At 38.0% G+C, this 15,165-nt stretch overlaps 2 protein-coding genes and 1 long non-coding RNA gene across 14 annotated transcripts in view; 2 read left to right on the forward strand and 1 right to left on the reverse strand.

The window, feature by feature from the left end:
• The window catches only part of LOC137104360 (protein NLRC3-like), a 111,968-nt gene extending 108,113 nt beyond the window's left edge, over positions 1–3,855 (forward strand). For all 12 annotated transcript variants that reach the window (XM_067485388.1, XM_067485389.1, XM_067485390.1 and 9 more), the window contains 4 exons: positions 38–309; positions 965–1,078; positions 1,195–1,336; positions 1,728–3,855. In XM_067485388.1, the coding sequence (XP_067341489.1) occupies positions 38–309; positions 965–1,078; positions 1,195–1,336; positions 1,728–2,044 (845 nt within the window). In that variant the 3' untranslated portion in view covers positions 2,045–3,855. The remainder of the gene's footprint in view (positions 1–37; positions 310–964; positions 1,079–1,194; positions 1,337–1,727) is intronic.
• A 3,376-nt stretch (positions 3,856–7,231) lies between these two features.
• Positions 7,232–15,165, reverse strand: part of LOC137104385 (sialic acid-binding Ig-like lectin 14) — a 31,365-nt gene continuing 23,431 nt past the window's right edge. The window contains exons 8-10 of the mRNA XM_067485452.1: positions 8,828–8,915; positions 8,686–8,719; positions 7,232–8,275 (exon numbers count right to left, since the gene is read on the reverse strand). Of these exons, the coding sequence (XP_067341553.1) occupies positions 8,225–8,275; positions 8,686–8,719; positions 8,828–8,915 (173 nt within the window). The 3' untranslated portion in view covers positions 7,232–8,224. The remainder of the gene's footprint in view (positions 8,276–8,685; positions 8,720–8,827; positions 8,916–15,165) is intronic.
• On the forward strand, positions 9,335–12,911 carry LOC137104387 (uncharacterized). Its single transcript, XR_010911688.1, has 3 exons — positions 9,335–11,175; positions 11,266–11,349; positions 11,818–12,911. It is a non-coding gene; the product is annotated as an uncharacterized lncRNA (long non-coding RNA).

Consider the following 15,165-nt stretch of genomic DNA (forward strand, 5'->3'; position numbering starts at 1 on the left):
TTAAAATAAATATGTTGGCTGTGAAATGTTTTAACAGCTCTGCTGTCTGATGGTCTGCTGTCTGTCGTCCACATCTCTGATGAACTGATGAGCATCCTTGAGCCGCTGGAGATCACAGACACTCATGTGGTTGTCAAAGTCCCTCATCTTTCGGCCTTTGGTTTGGTCTGGAATTTAATAAGGAGATCTGTAAACACCACAAAACCAATCAAAGGCCAAGTTTTGCTTTTTCTCCGACCACAAAACCCCAGAAAACTGAAGAAAAACCTCAATGTGTTTCTCCTGCCAAGGAACATCCCTCTGGAAGAGGTAAATGTTTGAAATATAAAGTGTTATAGCTTCACTTTTAGTTTAATCTTAGCACTTTCTCTGAGATATTGTCACCTATCCAAGCCCTAGGTGCTGAATTTAGAAAGCAAGGTAAAACCCAGGTGATTAAACAAATATAGACAACAACTGAGTAAACATAGGGTTCAGGTATTGAGAGAAAGAAAACAATGGGGTCATGGTGGGGGATTAATGTACATGTGTTGGCTTGTGGGTGGGCGTGGACTAAGAAATGACAGTGTTTTTTTGGCTGTATTTAGGTGATAGACAGGTTTGTCTTATAACCAAACAAGCAAACAAACAAACAAAAAAAAAGACTAGTCTTAGTTGGAGTCATGTAAAATCAAATACAACTCTGAAGATGCATTTTTCAACAAACATTGAATTATAATGTTACATATAACAACAGGTGGAAGGTGGAGATGAGGCTGTAAGGTTACCTTCTTGTATTATACAATGGGGGAAAGGTTAGTCATCTTGCTCTTTGTGGGTTTGGGACAGGACTGTTAAATATGTGTGTTTGTGTTTTACATTTAAATAATCAAAAAGAACATTGGAAACATTTCAGGTAAAAAAGAAAAAAGCCAGGCTCTGCTGAGCATAAATCCTCTAATTAAAATGTTTTGATGTGTTTAAGGTGAGCGCTAAACACCAAGGCTCTAAGTACATCTCGCTGCCTTCCAAATGTAAACTCATCAAAGATCAAAGTTACACTGTTCACTGTCCGAAGGCAGATATGATACAGCCCACGGTGAGTGTTTCAGTTCAGTCTTTCAGATGCGGTAACATGCTGATATGGTCCATAAAACTGCTGTTAGGTCACCATGTATTTTATCCACTTACTATTACTGTACTACTGGTTTTCAGACAGCAGAGTTTGACTTGGAGTTTGGACCAAATTACCACCAAACATTTGACATCCGCCTGCCAACAAACGCAGAGGACGTGACGATTACAGTTCAAGACCAAACAAACACTGATGTCTGGAAATGTGAAGTTGATCTTACTGGTAAAACCTACAGCACTCCAACCTTCATTCCAACTAGAATAGAATAAAATAGACCAAAATATAGTTATTGATTCATCCATGGTGTAAATCAGTCTGCTTTCACTTTGTATTCAGCTTTTCTGTAACCTGTGGATTTGGTTAATGGTTCCTATAGGCCCAGATGTGGGTATTAAATTAGTAGGAATAGATGTCAACTTGAGTTAAAAAGTTTTAAAAAGCAAAAGGTTTTAGTCATTATGAATATGAGGAAGTTATCACGGCTAATCAGACTCCTTTCCCAGCCAACAGGTCAGGGCTCCATGAAAAATCATGATCAATGTAAACATCTTTGCTACTGGGTGTGAGTTAATGGGTGAATCAGAATTTTAAAAAATGTCTGCTTCTTCCTCAGATCTTGGTTTAAGTGATGAAAATCCATCAAGGCTTCAGAGTCTTCCAGTAAAGGAGATGCTACTCTCAGTCCGGTCTAAGTTTGTTGCCAGAGTGTCTGAGCCCGTTTTAAACCAGCTGCTGGATCGACTTTTGGAGCACGGCGTTATAAACGAAGAAGAAATGAACACAGCCAGACAGCCGACAAAAAGCAAGTGTGAGAGAGCTCGAGATGTGATTGACATGGTGCGAAACAAAGGAACACGAGCATGTTCATCTTTTATCAGTCTCATCTGTGAATTGGATCTATACCTTTCCCAAACCCTGAATTTTAACTGAACGTAACTCCATGTCCAACAGCCCAGTATACATGGAGCAACAGGTTGTCAAAGTTGACAGTGATTGTAATTTTAGCAGTAGTTATCGAGACGTGCTAGTAAAATAAGCTGTAGCTACTATCTACACCCTGTGTGGTCTAAGCAGTAAAAAAAAGAGAAAGTGTTGATCTATTTCTCCCTCTGCCACAATATTTAATAAAATACTAGTGTAAAATCTCACCTATAGTATTTTCAAGTTGCCATTTCTCTTCAAATTCTTAGAAAAGGCAGCCGCATCTCAATTCAACTTTTATTTATGTAGCACCAATTCACATCATTTCAAGGCACAATCTCAGTATTATCATAAACCACAAATAGAGAAATTCTGTCTGACTTTAGACAATTTCTGCCCTTTTGGAGGGTTACTAATACCATCTTACTTGCATCTGATGCTGGTTACTGCTCAGTGCTAATATGAGCAGACCTAAATCCTACATTTGACAGTTGACCAAATGTGATGAAACACAAGTTGGCATCCCTAGTTTTTCTGACCTGTGGCACGACACAGGGATCTGTTCTAGAACCTTTTATTATTGTCAATGCACAAGCATCTAGAGGGCAACATTTCCTGTGAAGCCAAAAAACTTTTTTATGCAGATGATACCCCACTTTATGTCCCTATAACAGTGGGTATCACCAGTGGGACTACATTTTTAACTCCATCAGTAATATTAAGCTTTGGATTTATGGCAAATTCGTCCATATAATGAGACTAAGTAGTTAGTCTCATTAGACATTGTAGGTCGTTTTCAGTTCACCAAATTCAATCCAGTTGATTATCAATACCTTGTCATAACATATCAAATCTGTAGCTGAAAATCCTGGAGTTGCTACTTCTCTGACCTTAGCTTTGAAAATCATTTTGAACATTTCTTGACTTTATTAAAGAAACTGTATGCAAGATAAAATATCACATGAATATATTATTCACCCCAGTCTGGGTTAATATTTACATAGAGTAAAATGCTTTTTCCTGAATAAAATATTGTTGTACGTAGCACAGTAACAGAACTAATAACTAAAACACAAAAAGAGACATGAAAGAAAAAATACAGTATATGTTGTTCCATTTACAGTAAAACTTCCTCTTCTGCTCATGTTGACGACTCAGCCACATCGAGGTCTTCTGCTGTTTCCTGTGGACACCAACCCACACAGAGACAGTGGTGTTAGTGCATTTCTTCTCTCTCAGGTTTCCAGTGATATTCATTGGATAAATGTTAACTGTCCCACTGCTGTTGAAGATCACATTGTTTGGATTTAGGACAAATCTGGAGTCATTTTTAATCCAAACTCCAAAGGTTTTTCTCGTGCTGCTGAATTCTTCTTCTGATTTAGGTCTAAAGTTACATGGGATCATCAAACAGGATCCACTCAGTGCTTCCATCTTCTGTGATGCAGTAATGAAAAGATCTGAATACTGGAAACAATCGGCTGAAGCTTCTGTAAATTCTGTTTCGCAATTAACAACATGTAAGAAAATGAGAATAAAGACAAAGTTCAGTTATATTTCCTTTAAACTTTTCTAAATGTAAAATGTAACTTTCCAGTCAGAACATGAAGAGTTATTTATAGAGTTAAACTTATAATCTTGACTTTGTTCTGTAAAGTGCCCTGAGATGACTTCGTTGTGAATTGGCGCTATATAAATAAAGTTGAATTGAATTGAAACTAATAAAAAAATATATTTTTTGATACAACACCAGACTGTTGATGGGTGTTTCTAACAGGATGTGTCTCCTCACATTTCCTGTGTGACTCACTAATGAGGAACCCAACCCACTGAGTCCAGTGTAGATGTTATAACTGCATTTGGTGAATAACACACAATATTGTACAGTACATCTTAAATGTTTTCCCACCTGGGTTTCATGTGAAGATGGATGTTTTGGCTTCAACCACCTGGAGACAGAAGAAGGCTGATAGTTTTTTTTGTTCTGATACAATATTTGTCACAGCAGCCTCCACCTCCCTCCTTCCCCTCACTCTCTGTGTGTTCTTGTGTGTGTGTGTGTGTGTGTGTGTGTGTGTGCACCTGGACCTCTAGCAGCAGCCACACCTGCACTCAATCTCCCACCTTGATGACAGCTGTTATTAACCAGTCTCCAACACGCCACAAGTCGCTAGATTGTCTGAGTAAACCACATGGTATCAGAAGACTGTAGCCTTTGTTTATGAGCTTCTAGAACAGTCCTTGTTTCTCTCATATTGTGGAATGAGGTCACTCAGTAACATGCTGACCAAGTGCATTCTCTGAACTCTGCTGCCACACCTCAGCAGACCTTCTGACTTCTCTTTAGACCAGTGCTTCCAAAAGAAGCTGTCCCAGCAGGGGACACATAGAAGATGACTTGTCTCAGATACTTGCTAATTGGATTCCTGGCCAATGTGTATTCACCTGTGTGTATGTTTTGTTGATTTGCATTGAGTTATTCCTTTGTGTTTTGTGGAAATGCAGCTGCTGAACTGAGTTTAAAAGACACCAAAACCTGTAAAAACCTGGTGAATCTGATTGACCCACTCTGGAGTTAAGACCTGTTCTGTCTGTGTTTCTCCCTCTTGCTGACTAAACTCACCATAACCAAGACTGCGAGCTGCCTTTTGCCTCCTAAACTTGCCTCACACTTTTTGCCACGACAGTTCCCTGCAAACACAATCAAAATTGTACCTTTATCTTGTTTTAACTGTTTCATTGACTGATTGATGATTGACATCTGCAGAACTTTTAATGTAAGAAACATCCTTTCAAAATATTGCTAAGCATAACGCTGTGCTTCTTACCAAGCAAACTCAGTTAAAAGAAGAACAAAAACTAAAGAGGATTTGCTTTGAGTGTCTTTCTTCAGTGTTTGCAGAGATCCCAAATATCACATGACATCGATGACCAATAAAGTCAAACCCACAGCTAAGACCTCACTGTTTAAGTCTAATTCTATCTCAAGACACACAGAGTGCACTCCCTGCCCCACCTCCCCCTCAGACAACCAGACTGCAGATAAAACCCCTCCAGACACCCTGGAGACCCTCAGGATATGAGAAGAGGAGCCGACTCACAGACAGAAACCCAGGAAGTCTGCAGGCCCAGATAAAGTCGGCCTCTCCTCACTGAAAGCCTGCGCCAATCTTCACCAGCACCTTCAACAGATCACTGGGGCTGTGTGAAATCCCCTCCACCTTCAAACATTCAATCATAATTCCAGACCCTATCACAGGACTAAACTACTACAGGCCATGACTGTAGACCCCCTGAAGTATCAACTTGTCAGTGGATGATGCTGTTAACATCAGAGTGCATTTCTTCACCCCTACACTGTCTCTCCCATCATGTCCTCCAGCCCTGTGTCCACTGTGGAAACCTTCGTATTCCTGAGGTCGACCACCTGACAAGACTTGAGGTGGGAAAACAACATCGACTCTGTCCTCAGAAAGGCTCAGCAGAAGATGTTCTTCCTGCAGCAGTTGACAAAGTTCAACCCAACACAGGAGCAGCTGATCCATTTCTGCTCTGCTATCATTAAACCTGTCCTGTGCTCCTCTGTTACAGTCTGGTTCAGCGCAGCCACCAAAGTTGGCACGAATGGATTGTAGTGGACAGTGAGACCTGCAGAAGAATCACTGGTGCTCCCCTGTCCACTCTCCAGCACTTGTACACATCAAGAGCCAAAAGGTGGGTGAAGAAAATCACCACTGACCCCTCTCACTGTGGACACAACCTCTTCCAGCTTCTCTCCCCTGGCAGGTGCTACAGAGCTCTGTCAAAACCACCAGACACCATCACACTCATCAACAGCTGACCTCATATTTACTGCTACATTGCTGCCTGCTTGCGTGCTGTACTGTACACACTGTGCAGACTAATACTCAACAGCTACATCCCCATACAATGACTAAACACACAAACACACACTGCACTTAGGTTTGATTCTTTATGTCATTTTTATAACTCTGTAGCTGTTAGTCTTTGTCTGTAATTATCTGAGAAGTAAATTCCTTGTATACAGTAGATCCAGAAATTATTCCCAGCACTTATTTACTTTGTTCAAGCACCTTTAGCACCAATTACAGCCTCAAGTCTTTTGGAGTATGATGCTACAAGCTTGTCACACCTATTTTTGGGCAGTTTTTTCCATTCTTCCCAAAGGTGGAAAGGATCAGTGAAAATGTCGGTTCCTGGACTTCAGTTCTCTTTAGTTTTGTTTCCTTCTCAGGCTTTTATTTTGTAATCACTGAGTCTCACTTTCTACTTAGTTTCTTTAGCTTCTTTCTCCTTGTTACATATGATTGTTTTCATCCGTGCCCCCATGTATTTATACCCAGGTCTCCTCACTGTTCCTCACCAGATCGTGTCTCCTTCCCTCCTCCCTGAACCCTGAACATTTCTGTGGACAGTCACTGCTTTTGGACATTGTTCTCCCCGTTGTGTGTTCTCCCTCAGTGATCAGCCTGATCTTCATGTTTGGACAATCTCCTCTTACGTTTTAGTCTGAGGTTTGGTTTCCTGTTTGTTTCATTCTGTTTCAGTGTTTTGGTTTTGTCTTCTGTTATCTTCACTTTTTTGGTCCTGGTTTTATGTTTATGACTATTTATTTGTCCCCTTCTGTCAGTCTGAGTTTTATGTTTAGTTATTACTACGTGTTTTCCTGCCCCCCTTTTGGAGTGATTTTCAGTTGTTCAACCTTTTTGTTAATAAACCCTCCTTCACTTCCAAACCCCCCTTGCTGTCTCCTATTTTGGGTCCTAATTATAAAATTAACTACACTCAGGTAGTGTGACAGGAAACAGGATGCACCAGAGCTCAATTTTGTGTCTCATTGCAAAAGCCGTGAATACAGAGGTTTAAGCGTTTCAGGAATTTTAGAAACAGAGGAGAAATCAAATTACAAACTCAGGCAAAATGGGACAAATGTTTAAAGGTGTTTTCACTTTTTGTGTTGCAGAGTTTAACAAGGGAACTCACAGCGATAAAAAAACATTACATTTACCTTCAACACTAAACAAGGACACGTGACACAGACGAACACTTTCAGTCTGTAGCACATGTTCAGAATGAAAGATTTTTGCAGTGTCTTTTCAGGATGTGCTGTGAACGTTATATTAGACCTGTCTTGGAATGTTGCATTGAGACACATTTACTTTTTTGCTCTCTGTTCCTGAGTGAAAAGACTTTTTTACAAAAAATTCACACAGGGTTCTTTATTATTCACATGTTATTTTATTTAATTTTGGATGTCTCAAATTGGCCCTGAAGAGATGTCTACATACTGAACTTGTACACAATGTTGGTGGACGTTCACAGTTTTATTTTGTAATTCTGATATTCTACTTATTTTGAACATCTGTATATTTCCATAACAGGTCATAGATAAACATCTGTATTTGGAGTCTGTTTGTTTGGACTCTACTGACCTTCAAAACAGGTCTAAAACAGATGTCCAGGTTCCTAAATCTGAAATGGACATCTGTAGATTTGGAATTGGGTAGATGTGGATGTGTAATGGTCGTCCAAAGTTACCGTTTGGAAGATGTCCCACAAGGTATAGAAGAGAACCAATTATTTGAGTTCTGACTTCTGACCAAAAAGTCTGAAATGCAAGAAAAAAGTCAGAACTCACATAATTTTACCACAGTGGTCTTAATCCTGTTCCATTAAGATGTAACACATATGTAAATTGACTTGAAACAGACGATAATTATTTTGTCTGTTTCTTGATTTACAATAACTTCTAAAATATGACATCCAGACATTTAACCCAAACAGGACGTCTGTAGACGTCTGAATTAGTTGTCGTACACATAATACTTATTTGTGATGTCTGTTAATGTCCATTTAATGTTTGAACAAACATGTTTCCAGCTTCTGTTGCACATCCATAGACATCCACAGAGGAACTGAATAGGTCCTTATCAGACATCTCAGTATATCTAAAAAAAACATTAACACCTGTGTTTGAACTTGCATGTGTCACAAAGGGAGAAATTGGATTATTCATTTAATCCTGGTGTCTTTCAAAAAGTAATAACATTTGGTCCTGGAGAAAAATTTGGTCCATTTTACTGTAAAGCAGAAACAAAGAATTTAACATAGAACAGAAAACACAGTAAATCTTCTTTTTGTAATGAAGATGAAAACGTCCTCTTTCAGTCATGGTGTCAACTCAGTCACTGTGTGGACGTGGTCGGCTTCTGCTGTTTCCTGTGGACATGAATACAGAGACAGTGGTGTTAGTGCTCTGCAGTGAATCTACTGCAGCTCAAAGTGTTTCAGTCCCAGTTCAGCTCCAAGTGGATTTTACTAAACTGCTGCAACATGACATTAGTGGAGAACTACAGAGTCACAACATTGTCTACCACAGAGGGACACACATCAACCTAACTATACCCTCATAGTACCATCTCAGAACTTGAATTGATTCTTCATGCTTTTGCTTTTTTTGTGTAAAAAAGATTTTCATTAAATTCAGACATGGAAGCATGTATCATTGTTCAGTGGTTAAGATTTGTTTTGCATTGATTCTATTTAAGGTGGACTTTTCCTTCCTCCTCAGACCTGCAGACAGTTAAGTTGATCAGTAAAGATGTAGCTTCTCTCATCCACTGACTCACCTTAACTTTGGTGATGGTTCTTGATCTGAACCAGCTGAAAGAGGAAACAGATACTGTGGTGAAGATGATCTGTCTGATACAGTCAAACCACATGTAAAATGAGACCAAATAATCTGTGATAACATATAAAAGTTTGTCTCACCACTCAAAGATGATCAATGTAGTGACAAGCAGCACAATTCCCAAGATCTTTATTACAAGAACAACACGTTGCACTGGAAACTGTGGACCTGTAGAACATGATCAACAGGAAATAAATGTTTAAATGTGACAAAACTTTATTGACTTATAACCTCGATTCATAATATTATATATATATTCACAATTCTGCAAATATTTACATTTTTACATAAAATCATTGAACCAAATAAACTTGTTCTTCTACTACTGGATTCAGTTCAGTTCAGTATTTACCTCCAATACTCAGATGGATCAGTGCTGACGTCTGGTTTCCAAGATCATTAGCAGCCACACAGTAATAAACTCCTCTCTGTGTTGCATTAAAGCTGTAAAAGGCTCCTTCAGACACAGTCCTGGCTCCATCTTTGCTGCTCTTGAACCAGGTGAAGCTGCTGACAGGAGGCTGGGCTCTGCTGGAGCAGCTCAGATTCACCCAGGCTGATGTGTCCTTGGGGGCATCTGAGGAAAATGGGACATGAACCTTATTGATTCAAATCAGCTTCATGTGCTGACAGGAGCCAATCAAAAAAGTCAAAAAGTGAAGTTCTTGAGTAAATGACCTTGATTTGCAAACTGTAATCATGTTTGACAAATAAGAGGATAATATGTTTGTTGAGCTGTAATGATGGAATCATGTTTGTTGCAAATAAATGAAAGAAATTTCACATGAATGAGATCAACACTTGTTGATCTAATGAGCATGAAGCGCTTTAAAACAACGAGTCGCTAGTTCGCATGTCTACAACCTCCGGAAATACGTAAACGCAGCACCCGGAAGTCGGAGTGTCAAAGAGGGTGATTTGAATCTTCAGGCATCCTTGAACTGTTGATTAGTTAAAAGTAGTTATTGGACACATTTGTAGTATTTATTAGCAATATTGACTTGTTTAATATTACCTTTAGCCTTACGCACATGTTACAGTCTATTGCCACATTCCGAACGTTAACATTAATCTCTGCCATACTAGTTATTTTTGTGTTCCTCAACTGTCGGTATCCTAAATTTCTTTCTGCTGAGCATACTAATAACTTTAAAAACGAAAAACGAAACAAGCGCTAAGAACTTTTCGAATTGCCGCGCTACTCTATACATATTTTGTAGGACAGCATGGGAGAGCATGGAGGCTCTTAGTTCGGTTAGTCCGTGCATGTATATCGGACAGTCATACACTAAACAATCTTACTTAAAATTAGTGTCACGATGCCATATAACACTTTAAAACAATCACAATTTGAAAAGTGAAAGAATTGGAAAGCTGAGATGCAGCCTTGACTTTAGTTGCATGCACTCTGTCTCAATAATTGAGTTTAATGTAATGGTAGGTGCAATATGGAATAACTTATGGTGGTTAGAAGCTTTTTAGTATTAAAGATTACAAAAAACTTTCATCTTCTTTATCAGATTTGCATCGTAATCTAAATCCTTCCCCATGCTCTTTGTAAGCACTTCATACATGGTAAGTCAAATTTCATGATACAATATAGCATGAAAGTTTTATATCAAAAATTCTTGAATACATTTTTTTTCCTTTTCCCTTTCTTTCAGTGTTTATGTGGCAGTGCAGGCATTGTGCTACAAAGCAGAGTTGAAGGTATAAATTACTGAAAAGTACATTTAAGACATGGGTTGCACTTAAAACACATGTTTATAGATCTCATCCAAAACATTTTTCACAGAAAGCTTCAAAATAATTTACTTTTCAATGCATGTTATGTGAACGCACATTTCCACGGAGAGAGACTTTTTCCTTCACATTGGAACCCGTTTGAAAAACAATGAGACAGTAAATTGTGTATTTGCTGCCTGCTCATTCAGGTCAAATATTTTCAATACTTTTTACAATATTTTTTTTTTTTTAGAAATTATTTATTTTTATATTTTTTGATTATAATTTATTTTTAGAAAATGGAGAAGACTTTCTCATACAGAAGACAAGAAGTTCTTCATTGCAGACTTTAAGAGCAGATGGCCAGTTCTCTTTACTGCAAAGGAAGTACATATCCTGTATAACATTTACTTTAATGTGTCTCATAATGTGCTTAACCACAAACATTTAGAAGAACAGAAAATCAAGTTCTAAAACAAGCAAGAAACGCATCTTCTATGCTAATTCTTTCCATTCTTTCGTATACACAGTTAACGTGTATTGTTATTTTTTACAAATTGATAAGGAGTTCATGAGGATTTCCACTGTCCCCCTACTCTCGACATTTTTCGCCGGGCTTGACCAATACATTCCACGATTCTTTAGGTGTGAAGGTGGTATAGCTGGAAGAAGAATCGGACAGGTCATGCTTGCCATTTCTAAGGTTTGTGTTATGCTTTTTGTTTTTTCCCAAGTACTGTTGCCTTTTCATTCTCTCTTATACATTTTCCTATTTTATTTTCTGATCCTACAGGATGACAATGTACATACTAGAAGACCTTGCATCCGTAGGTCTTTATGCGCCTACCTGAATGAAGAACTAGTGAAGGAATAAGTGGTGAGTTATGCAGAAAATACCCACATACCCTGTACTTCTGCAGTTTAGTTTTTTCTTTTCATATTTATATTATTGCTATTTGAGTGTATTGGTTCTTCAAAGCCCTCCAGAGATAGTAGGAAGCTAGATTTTTTCATGGGAGAGATTACTAACTGGTGCATGTGTACTCCCTACCAACTTCATTGGGTAAACTTATACAAACCTATAGAGCTCTGTTTTAAACACCATCTTTACAAGGTTATATTTTCATTTGTAAACAATATCACTGTCAAAATGATATTTCTATATGCATTTATTATTTAGGCCATAGCTGGAGGTTTGTGTGAGTGAAGTTTTATTTAAGCCTCAATTTTAATTATTTGGAACACATGTTTCATTAAATCTTTGAGTCTGTCTTGCTACACTTTATCTTATGTGCTTAGATGGAATTTCATTTTTTAATGACCCCTATTGTATTTAATCCCACAGGACACAGACCTTTAGGCAGATAGTAACATGGAGCAAACAGTGATGGGAGTGTATGTCATACTGAAGGATGCTGCGCTGCCTGACGATGACCCACATGACATTGGTGTCCTCATTGAAGGTGTGGAAATACTCACTGGCTTGGGGAACATTGCACTGGCTTGTGCTCTGTTATTTGCACTCATTTACTGTTTGGACCTAAGCTACCCAGCAGAGCTCAAATGCACTTTTGAAGTCCTACAGAAGATCTTTCTCAATCTTGATGGACAAAGGTTGTCATCCAAGGTTCAGCTTTTCAAAAACAAGCTTCTTGAGTAAATGACCTCGAACAAGACTCAAATCAAACAAATGCACTTTTTGAGTTACGCATCTTTGACCTTCAAGAGTGAACTTGAAGTTCTAGTTATTGTATTGCCACAATGAAATTGACAGAATACAACACCACAGGGACGATTATTTTAAATACTTTAAGGTTAGTGGTGCTCAAACACTAATATATTTTAGTTTTAAAGTTACCTAAAGTAGCTATACTTTTTGTTTTTTAAGGGTTTCTTGTTGTATCTTTAGACTGATTATTTGGCACCTAAGAGTAATTTGGATTTTTTTTTTTTATTGCTCATGTGTCAAGCACTCACATCTCAGATTAATAAAATGTAGTTGCTTTGGCAAGTTGTCTTTATGTTGTGTACCCTGTAAACACTCAATCGACTAATGTGTGTAATTTGCTTAACTGTTATTTACCCCAGCTATGTGTTAAACATTTAAATTACATGGACATCTTTCTCATAATAGACAGTGTTACTGTAATCCTAATTTGTGGCCTATGACAACACACAGTACAACAAATGTATGACATGCTCCTAAGTGAAACAAGTCATTGTTCATGTATGTTAGTCAGTGATTGTAACTGTTTTTGTTTTTTTTATCTTTGTATTTTTGTGTAATTTGACTAAATTAAATCTGACTGAGACAACGAAACAGGCTTGTTAGTTCATTGAACAAAAGCGATTTTAGGTGAATGGACAAGGTTACTGATGTAGAGCGAATTAGAAATACATTTACTAGTCTAACCAAAAACAAACATTTAAATACAACAAAATGACAAAATGATCTGTTTGTCTTACATGAAACTCTGAGCGTCTCTTGTGTCTCTGCTGTCCTGACGTCTCTTCCTCCATTCACAGGATATGTGGCAGAACAGCTGATGGTGGATCCATCATGTCTGTCTGACAGAGTGATGGTCTCCTGGATTTTAGTTGTAAAGGTTCTATCTGTGTTTTCCTCTATGTTGGTGTGAGGGTCTTGTTGCAGAGTCCAGGTGAGTTTAGGAGGGGAGTGTGGACAAGGAGTGAGAGCTGAGCAGGTTATAGTAATAGACTCCTTCTCCTTCAAATCACCTGGGATTTTAATGATGGGGCTCGGAGCAGAATCTGGAGTTTACAGTCAAACATTTACTTTAAAGAACTTTACAGTTTGTTCAAGTGTTAAACACATTTGACACATTTGTTTTAACAACTGTGAACTGACTCTGCATCAATCATTCAGATTATAAAGTATAAATTGGGATCATAGAGTTTGTTGTTTAGATTTATAACTCATCTTATGAAAAGAAAACTCTCTGTTACCTTTAACTGTTATTTGAAGAGGATCACAGGAAGCTGTTGCCTTGAATGGTTCGTTCTCTATTCTGAAGTAATATGTGTCTGTGTGTGTTGTGGTTAAATTAGAAAATACAGTGGTGCAGTTTTTCTCTCTCAGGTTTCCAGTGATCTTCATTGGATAATTGTTAACTGTCCCACTGCTGTTGAAGATCACATAGATTGGATTTAGGTTAATTCTGGAGTCATTTCTAATCCAAACTCCAAAGGTTTTTCTTGTGCTGCTGAATCCTTCTTCTGATTTAGGTCTAAAGTTACATGGGATCATCAAACAGGATCCACTCAGTGCTTCCATCTTCTGTGGTGCAGTAATGAAAAGATCTGGTTTCATAGGACAATCAGCTGAAGCTCCTGTAAATTCAGTCCCGCAATTAACAACATGTAAGAAAATGAGAACGAAGAGGAAGTTCAGTTATATTTCTTTTAATATTTTCTAGATGTAAAATGTAACTTTCCAGTCAGAACATGAAGAGTTAGAAAAATTGTCTGTATCTGCTCTGGTCTTTGTCTTTGTTTCTAAATGATGTTTCCATTGGAAATGATTTGAGTAATGTCACCAAATAAGTGAACAAACAGCTCACCTGAAACAAAGAGGACACTCAGTAACATGCGGAGCAAATCCATGTTCACACACACACACTTGTTCCTAAAAACACAATAAAAGTCTTACTGTTCAGTGGGTTTAACTTTTTCAGTTACAGTCTTTGCAAAACAACTTCACAGCAATAAAATTCAAGGCCATGATTATCAACCTTTGCAACATGATGTAAAAAATGCAGCAACAAAAACAACAAATAATGCAATTATGATTGAAAATTCCTTGCCAAACATGATACAACATAAAAAATACGAACTTTTAGAAGTCAGTCTTTGAATTTGTGAACAGCTACAAGGAACTTTTAAATTAACTGCTGTAATATAACTGCGTTTGTTCCCTGTTTGGTAGAAAAGTTACCAAATCATGACATGAGCACATTAACTAATGGTTTGTAGAAATACAGGCAGCTTAGCACTGACAGTGGATGGTCAGTATGATCATATTTTGAAAAGTTTGAATTCCCCAAAAACACGACAACATAACCTTTATATAAACCAACACCCAAAGGTGACATTTAACCAGCTGAGAGTTGAAACGTGTGATTCACAGTGTTTTGATGACTTCACTGTCGGACGTTGTCTTTGTCTCTCTGTCCAATCAGTCTCCAGCATGGTCTCCTTCATCCAATCGTCTCACTGCTTTCAGATTATGGAACTACTCGTCTGTCATTTCAGAGCTGCACAATTCCCTCCTCCACTGTGTCCACACGTTCCACCTTCATCTTAATCTGCTCCAGCAAGTGGAGTTCGCATGTTCTCACTGTGCTTGTGAGAGTTTCCTCCAGTTTCCTCCCACAGTCCAAAGACATGCATGTTAGGGGTGACTCTAAATGCCATCAGCGTCAGCTCTACTTTGAGTTTAGTTCTTGTTATCCTCAACTGTAAAATAAAATAATTTAATAATTTAATTTAACAATTAATCCTCATCAAGTCTAATTGTCTAATGACCAATGAATCTCTATCTCTGATTTACCAAACAAGCTCACAGCAAAATAGAGAAACAATGAAGTCTTTATGTAACTGATGTGGAAATTCTAGATTTTTAGCTGCTGTCAGGAAATAAACGCAACTCATTTGTTTAGCAAGCACAACACAA

Source organism: Channa argus, chromosome 19 (genome assembly GCF_033026475.1).
Source record: "Channa argus isolate prfri chromosome 19, Channa argus male v1.0, whole genome shotgun sequence".
Taxonomy (NCBI): domain Eukaryota; kingdom Metazoa; phylum Chordata; class Actinopteri; order Anabantiformes; family Channidae; genus Channa; species Channa argus.